A 12,283-nucleotide genomic window follows, 5' to 3' on the forward strand; every position below is an offset into this window, starting at 1 on the left:
CCAGATCCTTCCGAAAAGGCTCTAGACTGACCATAGTTGTTCTTCTTATGTCTCGACTGATTGCCACTCTCACTTTCTGCTTTCCTCTTTTCAGTGGTGGTTCTCTCCGTAGCCTCTTTGGATAAATCCACCAACCTCTCTGCTTGCCCGGCCCTCATGTACACGTCTTTCAGATTGGTGATAACCCCAATTGGTAACCTACTCATGATCTTGGGTGCCAACCCCCTCTCGAAACGAAGAGCTAAACCCCGCTGCCCCAACTGTATGTCCTCAGCATAACGTGACAACTCAAGGAACCAGTAGTAGTACTCCGTAACCGTCATGGCGTTAGTCATAGTGAAAGAATCAAACTCGGATCTCAACTTGTGACGGATGTATTCCGGCATGAATTTCTCCCTCTTGGCACTCTTCAGACCGGCCCACGGTATAGCACCAAGACCCTAATCCCGGTAGTATGCCCTGGTATCTTCCTTCACATTTTGACACCACACAGCATCCTCACCACTCAGGTAGTACACTACTGCTCAACAGCTAACTCCGGTGGACACTTAACAACCTCAAGGAGACTCTCCATCTCACGGTGCCAGTTATCAAGCAGCTTAGGTTCTCCGGTGCCCTCGTAAGTAGATGGGTTGAAGCGGGTGATGATAATGCTCAGGTGGGTAGCATCCACCAGTTTCTCAGCCCCTTACCCACATTCTTAAGAGCCTCAAGGAGTGCATCCTGCTACTCGATCATACGGTCTACCTCATCTATGGCCATCTCAGATGCTTGGATATACGCGGCTGACCTCTTTGGCGGCATTTTGAGCTGATAAGAAGCAAGGAAACATAAGCACATAGCCTACGACTCAAAATAAACATGACCCTCCGCCAAAGAAGCACTCGGCCGAGTATGGTGAGATACTCGGTCCAGTATGGACTACTCGGTCTATTCGGTCTATTATTACTAATACTCGGTCGAGTATTCCACTCCAGTATCCAACGTCAGAAACACATAAAACATACTCGGTCGAGTATGGATGATACTCGGTCGAGTATGCTCTAATACTCGATCTAATGGTGACAACCAGTAGCTACTGCTACGTACACCTCAAACAACACTCGGTCGAGTGCTTGGTTACTCGGCCAAGTACCCCCTACTCGGTCGAGTACCCGCCCTGGTCGGCTGAGTCATGCCAAAAATGAACGTAACTATCGTGACATGCTTAAACATGCTTTTCTATCAAGATATACACGTATGTACCACTACCCTTTTTTGAAAGCCATGTAATAAATAAGTAACATGCTCAACATATTTCATGCTCAAGATCTATCATATACGAATTCACAATTCACCTTTCATATATTACCGTATTCCAACACTTTCACTATTCAGCCAACAACTTCACAAGATTCAAGTTATAGATATCACACACACATGACTCAACATACAACAGTTTTCCCCCATGTAACCGGTTTGAGATCTTAAGGGCCTTAATGCGAATTCGGGACGTCTCCCAAGTCTTTGCGGTAGCTCCAAACAACTCTCTCGGGGTTCATTTTATTTAGACTCCCTACGTTCATTGGGTTCATTAGTTTTAGGTGCTAGAATCATCTCTCTGATACCACTTTGTGACACCCCCACATACCAAGGTGCCTTACCAGGACCACCCTAGCATGAGAGACCGTCACCGTCTCGGTTGCCCGAGGTTAGTATATCAAAGTTAACAATCCAAACATAATTATTAAAGTATAAATGATTATAGTTTACATAATCTAAATCTAAAAACCAAAGTACTACTATGAAATTTCAACAACAATACTGAATGCTAAATCTCTTGACAGCGGAAGCTAGACTCGAGTGATGACTCCCCACGATGGCCCCATAGCTAGTGAACATCATCACCTGTCAAAATATGCTCACCATCCCCGAATGGATCATCACAGATTTTACAAAACAATAACGGGGTCAGTTACTGTATAATCAAAATAAGACAAGTACAAAAAGGCAACAAGCTGATCATCATCCACCTCCAACTCCCGATCTCACATAGTAACCGACTACACACCGAAGTGTGTAACCCCGCTAGATTACCCATCGCAACAGGTAATCTGCACCGCCAGTGGAGGACCGCAGCAAATCTCCACCTAAGCCCCGCTCATCAACGAGCGATAACCCTATTCATTAATATGCACATCCCCTTCTGTGGCGGGTTCTACAGAGGGCAAAACTAAGGCGTGAAGCCATTCCCGCAAGTGACACCACTCAGCTGAGGACGCACCTCGCGAACATCATCATCAACCGTCACAACACCAACACCAAATCCAATACACCGACAACGATCAACAGATAATCAATCATACAACAATTACCACACAATCTTATAACAATTAAACAGTAAACCAAGTAGGGAAACCCTACCTTAGCACAACTGCAATGAGACACAAGCAAAGCAATCTAGAACGGCTCCTCTACGAAGTCCTCACCTAACAACAATCACATAAACTCCAATTACCATATGCAAACCCTTTTCCCCCAATTCACAAATCAAGGCAAACCCAAAAAGATTAATCAATGGAACTAATGAAATCAAGGAGTTACCGATACCGAAGATACAATGAAAGATGAAGGAACTTGCTAACAATCCACGCACTTGAGAGAGATTTGGAGAGGATTAGAGTTACGTTGAAATGTTTAGGTTTTGTAAAAATGATTAGAAACTATTAATCCACGATTATATAACTCTAATCCTTTCTAAATCAAACCGCGGAAATAACGCCCGTCAGACCAGATACTCGATCGAGTATAAAGTATACTCGGCTGAGTATCATCTACTCGGTCGAGTATGCCCATACTACTGTGAGTATTCTGGCGATGAATGTTGTCCCAAAACACACGACACCCTTACTCGGCCGAGTAAGCCATATTCGGCCGAGTAAAGAATAAGGAAAACCGTAGTATTACATATATACACTCTGATTTATGGGGTCCGTCTCCAGTTGAGTCTCACCGTAGAAATCGATATATGATGACTATTATTTATGATTATTCGAGGAAGGTCTGGGTCTTTTTTTTTGTGTCACAAAAATAAAGCTTTTTCTACTTTTAAGATGTAGAAAGTTTTGATAGAAATCCAGGTTGGTAAGAAGGTGAAACGTCTTCGAACCGATTATGGCCTTGAATTTTGCGAGACCGACTTTAATGAGTTTTGTAAAAAGGAATGAATTGCTAAGACATCATACTATTTCCGGTAAGCCCCAGCAGAATGGAGTTGCAGAAATAATGAACAGGACTTTGTTAGAAAGGGTGCTGTGTATGCGCTCTCATTCTGGTCTCCCAAAGGTTTTTTGGACAAAAGTAGCATCCACTGCTTGTTATCTTGTGAATCTCTCTCCACATGCTTCCCTTGATGGGAAAATTCCCGAAGAAATTTGGTTAGGTAAGCCAGTTGACTATTCTAATTTAAGAATTCTTGGTTATCCTGCTTATGCATATGTTAATGATTGAAAGTTAGAACACCGTGCTAAAAAATGTGTCTTTATTGGCTATCCTGCTGGAGTTAAAGGATATCGTTTATGGTGTCCTGAATCTGGCACTAAAAAATTCTTTGTTAGTCGGGATGTAACTTTTCATGAAGATGTTTTATTATTTTCTGGAAAAGATTCTGATGTTGGTTCATCTACTGGTACTGGTAGAGGTACAGGTGATCATGGTGATACAACTGAAAAAGTGGAGATTGAAATTCAAAGTTCTATATCATCGTCTACTACCACGGTTGATAATTCAGCACGACAAAGAAAACCGCCATGTAGGTATATCGAGGAGTGTGATTTTGTCGCTTATGCTTTGAATGTCGCCGAGGAAGTTGAAAATAGTGTGAAGCCCAAAAGTTATTCTGAAGCTATTTCTAGTACTAATTCATCCAAGTGGTTAGCTACTATGGAAGAGGAGGTTGAAAGCCTTCACAAAAATAAAACATGGGATCTTGTCCGGTTACCTGATGATAAAGGAGTCATTAGCTGTAAGTGGATATTTAAGAGGAAAGATGGCATCCCTGGGGTTGAAGATGCAAGGTATAAAGCACGTTATGTTGTCAGAGGTTTCAGTCAACGGGAAGGTATTGACTTCAATGAAATTTTCTCTCCCGTTGTTATTCATACTTCTATTCGTGTTTTACTTGCTATGGTTGCTCTTAATGATCTTGAGCTTGAGCAACTAGATTAAAACTGCTTTTCTACACGGAGATTTAGCAGAAGAAATTTATATACAACAACCAGAGGGATTTATGGTTCCAGGAAAAGAGGACCATGTTTGTTGTCTGAGAAAGTCTCTTTATGGCCTTTAACAAGTTTCAAGACAGTGGTATAAAAGATTTGATTCGTTTATGGTCGGGATTGATTATTTCATAAGTCAGTACGATAGCTGTATTTATTTCAAGAAATTTGAAGATGGGTCTTTTATTTATCTGTTGTTGTACGTTGATGATATGTTAATTGCAGCTCGTAATGTGACTCTAGTTAATGAGTTGAAAGTTGAGCTAAGTCACGAATTTGATATGAAAAATCTTAGTGCTGCCAAGAAAATTCTTGGTATAGAGATTAGTAGGGATCGTCAGTCAGGTAAGCTATGGTTGTCGCAGAAGAAACTCATAGCTAAGGTACTTGACCGTTTTCACATGAATGATTGTAAGCCAATTAATTCTACCATTGCTGCTCACTTTAAGTTATCGTCTCATCAATGTCTGAAGTCCGATGAAGATATGAGATATATGGATAATGTTCCCTATGCTAATGCAATTGGAAGCCTAATGTACGCAATGGTTTGTACTAGGCCTGATTTAGCTCATGCAATTAGTGTTGTCAGCTGTTACATGCATAATCCAGGAAAAGAGCACTGGAGTGCTGTGAAGTGGATACTCCGTTACCTGAAATGTACAGCTGACTTTGGCCTGGTATTTGATAAGAGTTGTCTATTGAGTGATAAAGTAACCGATTATGTAGATTCTAATTATGGTGGTGATTTAGACTGGAGAAAATCTATTTCTGGTTATATTTTCACCTTTTGTGGTTCAGTTATTAGTTGGTGTGCTACACTTTAGTCTATTGTTGCTTTGTCTACTACCGAAGCTGAATACATAGCTGCTACTAAGGGAGTTAAAGAAGCTACTTGGCTTCGAGGTTTGGTGAATGGGCTTGGATTAAGTCAGGATATTCTGACTGTTTTTTGTGATAGCCAGAGTGCTATACATCTGACGAAATATGATCGATATCACAGTAGGACCAAGCGCATTGATTTTAAGTGTCATTTTATACGAGATACTGTAGCTACAGGACATATGATGGTGAAGAAAATTCACATAGCTGATAATCCTGCAGACATGTTAACCAAATAAACCTCTCCCAGTTACCATGTGTTGAGTTTTGCTTGAGCTTGGTTGGTGTTATGAGTTGTTAATTGCCCTTTTTGGGCTCAGTCGAGGAAGAGTTGATTTCACGATTCATGGATTTCGAGTCAAGGCGGAGATTTGTTGGAGTTATTTATATCAAATCTTAATATAAGATTATTGCTTGCGGTCAAGCACTACGTGCAACATTAATTAGATGAGTAATTAATATTATGAGTGGGCTTAACAAAAGAAGGCATGTGACCCACGTTTCTTGTTGAAGGGTTTCTTTCATTGGGAGATCTCAATTTACAAAACTGAAGACATATTCTGCCGCAAGCAAATATTCATTAATTGCTCTGGTCATTCTCATCTCTTACGTACAAGAACATTATTATCTACCCTCGTTTTCTTTGCTCTTTCATTGAGAGTATTATTACTTGATCTTATTAATCAAGTGCTTTGTGAGGAGATTTTCTTGTACTCTTGACCTTGATTATTATAGTGAAAGGCCCTTCTTCGCTGGTGGTTTTTTTACCCTCTTTGCGGGTTTTTTCCTCCTAAAATCTTGTGTGTCAATTTTACTGTTTTACTTCTCGTTCTTTGATCTTTGATTGAATTTATTGATCCTGCTCAATTTTCGCTGCGTATACCCTAGCACTAGGCATTCAAAACTCTCCAAACTATATATACTCTAAAAATATTTCAACTGAAAGTCAATGGTATAAATGTTATAAATTACTCTAGGGTCCAAGGATGAATTCTTTGTACCATTACAATTGACAATGGAGTAATGAAGCTATGTCTATATATATAACTCTTAAAATGGGAAAAAGGAAGAATGGTTGCACTAGTAAGACCATCCCCAAGCAGTGGTCGCGCTAATTAGGTCGCGACCCGATTTTAGTCTTTATCCCACCTTATTAACCTGACCCATTTTCACCCTCCCAAGCAGAAGGTCACGACCTAGGTCACCAACCCAATCATTTTCCACATTCCAATCCTTTTTGTTTTGTTTACAACCAATGATAATGTGACATCTATTGGGTCACCAATTGACCCAATAGGGTCAAGAGCAACCAAAGAGGTCACAAATTGACCTCTTTCAACAAAAGGTCACATAATTTGCAAAGAGGTCACGCTAATCTCGTGCTTAATTGTTGGTTAAGGCGACTCAACAAGGTCACAACCTCCCTCGTGACCTTGCTTGAGGATGGTCTAAGGAAAAAGACAATTGAATTCCCTAGGGATTGCCTCCATTCTTGGATCCTAAGCACTGAAATTGTCATCGAGGCTATCAAATGAATTTGTGAGGCTCTTTTTTACAGCTTCATGGTGGCCCCATATTAAAAAAAAATGAGCACTCTTTAAAAAAAACTAAGAATTTGTGAAGAAATAATACATTAACTGGTAAATGAGGTCCTTAAATATATTTACAGCATTAAAAAAATATATGAATATATTTTTTGTAATATATGAGGACATTTACTTTGTTTTGGATTTATTTATAATATTAAATTTTAAAATTAGTCAGGAAATTCAATTTAAAATTTGCCATTTAAGCAAGTAAAAAAAACAAAAAACAAAAAAAAAAAAAAAAAATTAGATAATAGTTTGTGCTTATTAAAAGTGATTTGTGATACTTCTCATAGAGAATGGTGATACGACATTAACGAGTCAGAATAAAGATCGGAGTACGGTTATTTGATAGCGATAAAGTTAACGGGAAGTTGAGATAGGTCATGATGGAGAAATAAGTTAGAAGTTTAAGGGTACAATAATCGTGGCAAGTGACTCTTCTGGCAAAACAGGTCATGGGCCCTGCCCACTTTCAGAGAACATATACATATAATATCCTGGCTGCTAAAGGTCGTCGACAAATTACTAAATATCGTCGACAATTTTAATGAACTTCCAATTTTGCCCCTCCCTCACACTCCCCCTTATATTTTCCTTTTTATTCAATAACTACCTTTCATATTCCAAATTTTGAAAAAAAAAAACCCGACTCAAATTTCAACAAAAAAACGTATCGACCGCATAATTTCCGTCACGAATTCAAACATTAACCAAGGTATGTGATTAGTATTAAAAAAATTTTGTATTATTTTGCTTAGTTTGTAAATTTGTGACGGAATTAGGATAGATGCCAAAGTTGTGACGGAATTAGGATAGATGCTTTGATTTCAATCGGATTTAGTCGTGTTTCGCGAAAATCAAACGGAATAATCGAAAAAAAAAAAATGAAAAACACGGCTGGGCCCCAGGACGAGGAACTTCTTCGTCAAGTCCAGGCCAGACGAAAGAATTCCTCGTCTAATATGGGCTCGGGACGAAGAATTCTTTCGCCGGGCTCTGGAGTTGGACGAAGGAGTTCTTCGTCTGGCCCATTTGTCTTGTTTTTTTTTTTTTTTTCTTTTTCTTTATGTTTTAGAATTTGTCGATACTTTTTTTTTATTTTTTTTTAAATATTTTTTTTTCCGTCTTGTTTTGTTATCGTTATAAACTAATAAATTATTAATAATAGTTATCGTCTCCGTGGCGTGTAAGTCGTTGTAAATTTATATTTTTCCGTCTCGTTTTTGTCGACGTAAAGTATTAATTAATTATTACTAATAAACCCCTTTTGGGGATATTTTGTTTTTTTATTTATTTTTTAATTTACTTAAACTTATATTTATAAATTCTTTGTTTTATAAATTTAAGTAATCAAGTTGTTGTAAAATAATTTTTGTTGCGTCTCGTTTAGTTTACGTAAAATATTAATTAATTATTATTAATAAACCCCGTTCCGGGTTATTTTGTTTTTTTTTTTAATTTTTAATTTACTTAAACTTATATTTATAAATTCTTTGTTTTATTTTTTGAATAGATGGCCGGTGGAGGAAATGACCGTCAAGTTCGAGCTCGAAAGGGGCTCCAGTTTGAGTCTGAGGTTGGAGATGGTAGTACCGATTCGTGGACTGATGAGCGGGTGGAGGAGGAGCTGGTTCGGTCTGGTGATGTGATAGGTGAGGAGGAGGCGGGTATTGAGCGAGTGCGTAGGGTGCCACGTAGACGGACTGAGGAGGGGCGTTTCCAGCGGAGGTCGGATGGTAGTTCTAGTAGTGTGGTGGCTCCGAAGAAGAAGTCGGGTAAGGATGTCTCTTGGTTGATCGATCATCGTGTTCCTGGTGGTCCTGACTTTCCCCACGTGATTCCTAGCTTCGGGGGCCACATTGCCAACACCATATGGTCGACTCCTAATGAGGTCGGTCGACCAGTTTTGACGGGTTACCACCGGTTTGGTAAGACGAGGTTGTTGAGTTGTTGGCAACTCCCTCCGGCCGTTAAGACTATTTATGACGGTACTGGTCTTTCTCACCTATTAGATTCCATGACCGAGTATTATAACATGCCCCTTATTTCTGCCTTTGTTGAGAGATGGCAACCCGACACCAACAGTTTTCACATGCCTTTTGGGGAGATGTCCATACTCCTTCACGATGTTGCGCAGATCTTAGGCGTTCGGGTTCTTTGGTAATCTGTTGTAAGGTGGAGAGTAATGACGGACGTTGGCGGATCCCCTTATGTATGTATGTGGCTTCTTTGGGATTTCATCGAGCGATTGAGGTTGCCGTTAAACTCTACTAAGAAGGTCCCTATTTACAAGAGTGGGGGTATATTGGTAGATGCAGTTTGTGAAACGGCGAGAGCTAATTGTGATGTTGTTTTTGCTCGGGGTTTTTGGTCTGTGGTGTTTGGGGTCGACACTTTTTGTCGACAAATCGGGTGATAGGTTACGTCCTCGTTGTTTCCTTTAGTGTATGATCGATGAAGTACACCACTACGCTTGGGGAGCGGTGTACTTGCCTTCATGTACCGACAAGTTGGGGGTAGCTTCACGTCTTTGGTGTGAAGACTATTGGTGGTTGCTTGACCTTGTTGCAATCGTGGATCTATGAGTATTTTCCTATGTTCAGACCCGGTCCACCTTCGGCAATTGACCCTACTCAGCCTCGGTCGTGTTCTTGGAGATCCGTTGGTCCTTTCGCTCAAAATGCGGAGAAATTGTTGGAGTATCGGAGGTTGTTGGATGGGCTTACTTGTGCTTCCATTAGGTGGGATCCGTACGGGCCGCGTCAGGAGGAGTATCATCCTCGTACTTTGTATACCGGTTGTATTCGTTTCATGGACATAGCGGAGCCGTACCAGCCTGATCGGTGTTTACGACAGTTTGGGTATGTGCAGATCATACCCAATCCCATTATGAGATTGACAGCGCGTCGTCCTGCTTCGGGTTTCGGGTACGAGGTTAGTGTTGGGGTTGGGGAGACTGATCATCTTTGGGATTGCTGGCAGGATCACGTGGTTCAGCTTTCTCGTAAATCGAGACCAGTTAGCTTCCCAGGTGAGACGGAGCCAGAGTATGAGGCTTGGTTTAATGGGAATTCTCACCCGTTCATCATTGATCCCGACCACCATGATGCCCCCCCGCCACATGAGGATTTTGATATTCCTGCTGAGGTAATAATATTACTTACAGTTGTTGTAATAATCGATATAATTTTCTTACTGTTCCTCGATAATGTTTATAATGTTTTAGTTGTTCTTGTCAATTTGCAGACTGCACGTGCTGTAATGTTTCAGTTTTACGAGGCGAAAAAAATTAAGGATGACAAGAAACAGCTTGCCTTCCTCCGCAAGATGATGAAGAACGTCGACCCATTGATTGAGAGGGCTGGGGATATCATACGTCAGCGAGGACCTCGTCAAACACCCGGTGATGTTGTTCAGCGTAGAGCAGATGGTGTTTATACTGATAGCGAGGAAGAGGATAATCAGTAGTGGGAGACTAATTTGTGTTTGTTTTCATTTATTTTGTACGTTTTTGAAGACATTATTTATGTTGGATGATTATGGTAGTTTACTATTATTTCAAAAAAATTGACGGTTTTAAATTCTGAAATTTCTTAAATTTCTTAAATTTCTTGAATACATAGCAACTGATGCAAATTCATACATTTCTGAAAATAGTAACTACTTCATGACAATGGCCAACATAATGAAAACAAACAAATACAAGATACACTTGAAATAAAACTTCATCATCCTTGTCATTTCTGAAATCTCCTTTTTTATACCTATCACTTGCTCTTTCATGACATTTCCACTTGATGCATCATCACCTTCATCTTGACATGCTATATTCAACTTTTTTGTTATTGTTAAATGATCTTCAGTCAACCACGACACAAAACGATTGCAAGGTACGCACTTAAAAAAAGCTTTCTTCGGATTAGTAGCTGTCCCGGAAATCATAATGATAGCGTTTCTTTGACAACGGTTGCAAATTTGATTCTTAAAATCAAGGCCTTCAATTGGTCGGGTTCCCCACATTGAGGATGATGTTGACATAAGTAAAGATTTGAAGAAGAAAATGGAAGATGATGAAGATGATTGGAAAATAGAAAAGGTTGAAGATGAGTGCAAAATTACAACATTATGTAGATGTTTATATAGGGAAAAATGTGACCGTTATAATTCAAAAATAGCCGTTATAATTCAAAATAACCGTTACAATTAAAAAACAGCCGTTATAATTCAAATTTTATCGTTATAATTCAAAAATAGCCGTTATAATTCAAATTTTACCGTTATAATTCAAATTTTACCGTTATAATTCAAAAATAGCCGTTATAATTCAAATTTTACCTTTATAATTCAAATTTTACCGTTATAATTCAAAAAAGCCGTTATAATTCAAAAATAGCCGTTATAATTCAAATTTTACCGTTATAATTCAAATTTTACCGTTTTAATTCAAAAAAGCCGTTATAATTCAAAATAACCGTTGTAATTCAAAAATAACCGTTACAATTAATAGGTTATAAATAGGCCATTCTATGTCAATTTCAATCACAACATCCAAATCATCTTCACTCACTACAATACTAATTATTCACTCACAACATCCAATCCTAAAATGGTTCTCACAAATGCTGAAAAAATCAGAGTTTATCAAATAAGAATCGATTTAATTGTTCAAAATTTACCAATTCTAATTGAGCGTCTTGAATCAGTGGTTCCTAGTGACACTGTATGGCACCTGCTTGAAGAGCCTCCAATTGGTACCCTTTGTATAATTTTACAAGGAAACCCGGATCATGTTCTAACTCCAGATTAGAGATGAGGTTGTTTCGATGAAGTACTAAACGAGAAGATGTGGGAGTTTCGTAGGTTAAAAAGTGATATCTTTACATATTTTGAGCGCATTCTCACCGTGATTGATTACCCAAGACTATCAGACTTATGTGCTGGTAGAGTGCCGGGGCAAGGAATTCTTTATCTCTACTTGAATGATTTATTGACTCAATATGTGTCTACCCAACCTGAAGAAATTGAGATTCAAGATCATGAAGAAGATGAGGAATCGTCATCTTCATCATCGGAAGATAATTAAGTTCGGTAGTTATTTAATTATGTTATGTTTTAAGTTGGGGTTTAGGGTTTAGGGTTTGGGGTTTGGGGTTTAGGGTTTAGGGTTTGGGGTTTAGGGTTTAGGGTTTAGGGTTTAGGGTTTAGGGTTTGGGGTTTAGGGTTTGGGGTTTGGGGTTTGGGGTTTGGGGTTTGGGGTTTGGGGTTCAATTATGTTTTAAGGAATGTTTTTATTTAAATATGTCAAATTATGTTTTAAGGATTGTTTTAATTAAATTACGTTTTAAGTCAATTAATCGGATGCAGAGGATAATAAACTACAATAATCGGAAAATTAAATAAAAAAAAAATATAAGGTACAATATTCAGATATATAAAATAGAAGGTACAATAATCGGACAAATAAAAGCTAAGATGAACTCGCAAATTCGCGCCACATACGAAATCGATGTCGATCTGAGGCTATTATAATGATCTACGCTTGCATCATGTACCCAACAA

The 12,283-nt window shown here is 39.0% G+C and overlaps 1 protein-coding gene across 1 annotated transcript; it reads left to right on the forward strand.

Moving 5' to 3' along the window:
• The first annotated feature begins 8,237 nt into the window (after nucleotides 1–8,237).
• LOC141594413 (uncharacterized) lies at nucleotides 8,238–10,313 on the forward strand. The gene is made up of 2 exons (XM_074414460.1): nucleotides 8,238–9,871; nucleotides 9,971–10,313. Exons 1-2 carry the CDS (start codon nucleotides 9,320–9,322, stop codon nucleotides 10,190–10,192), a joined length of 774 nt encoding a protein of 257 aa, XP_074270561.1. The 5' UTR covers nucleotides 8,238–9,319; the 3' UTR covers nucleotides 10,193–10,313.
• Nucleotides 10,314–12,283: the final 1,970 nt, after the last annotated feature.

Source organism: Silene latifolia, chromosome 8 (genome assembly GCF_048544455.1).
Source record: "Silene latifolia isolate original U9 population chromosome 8, ASM4854445v1, whole genome shotgun sequence".
Taxonomy (NCBI): domain Eukaryota; kingdom Viridiplantae; phylum Streptophyta; class Magnoliopsida; order Caryophyllales; family Caryophyllaceae; genus Silene; species Silene latifolia.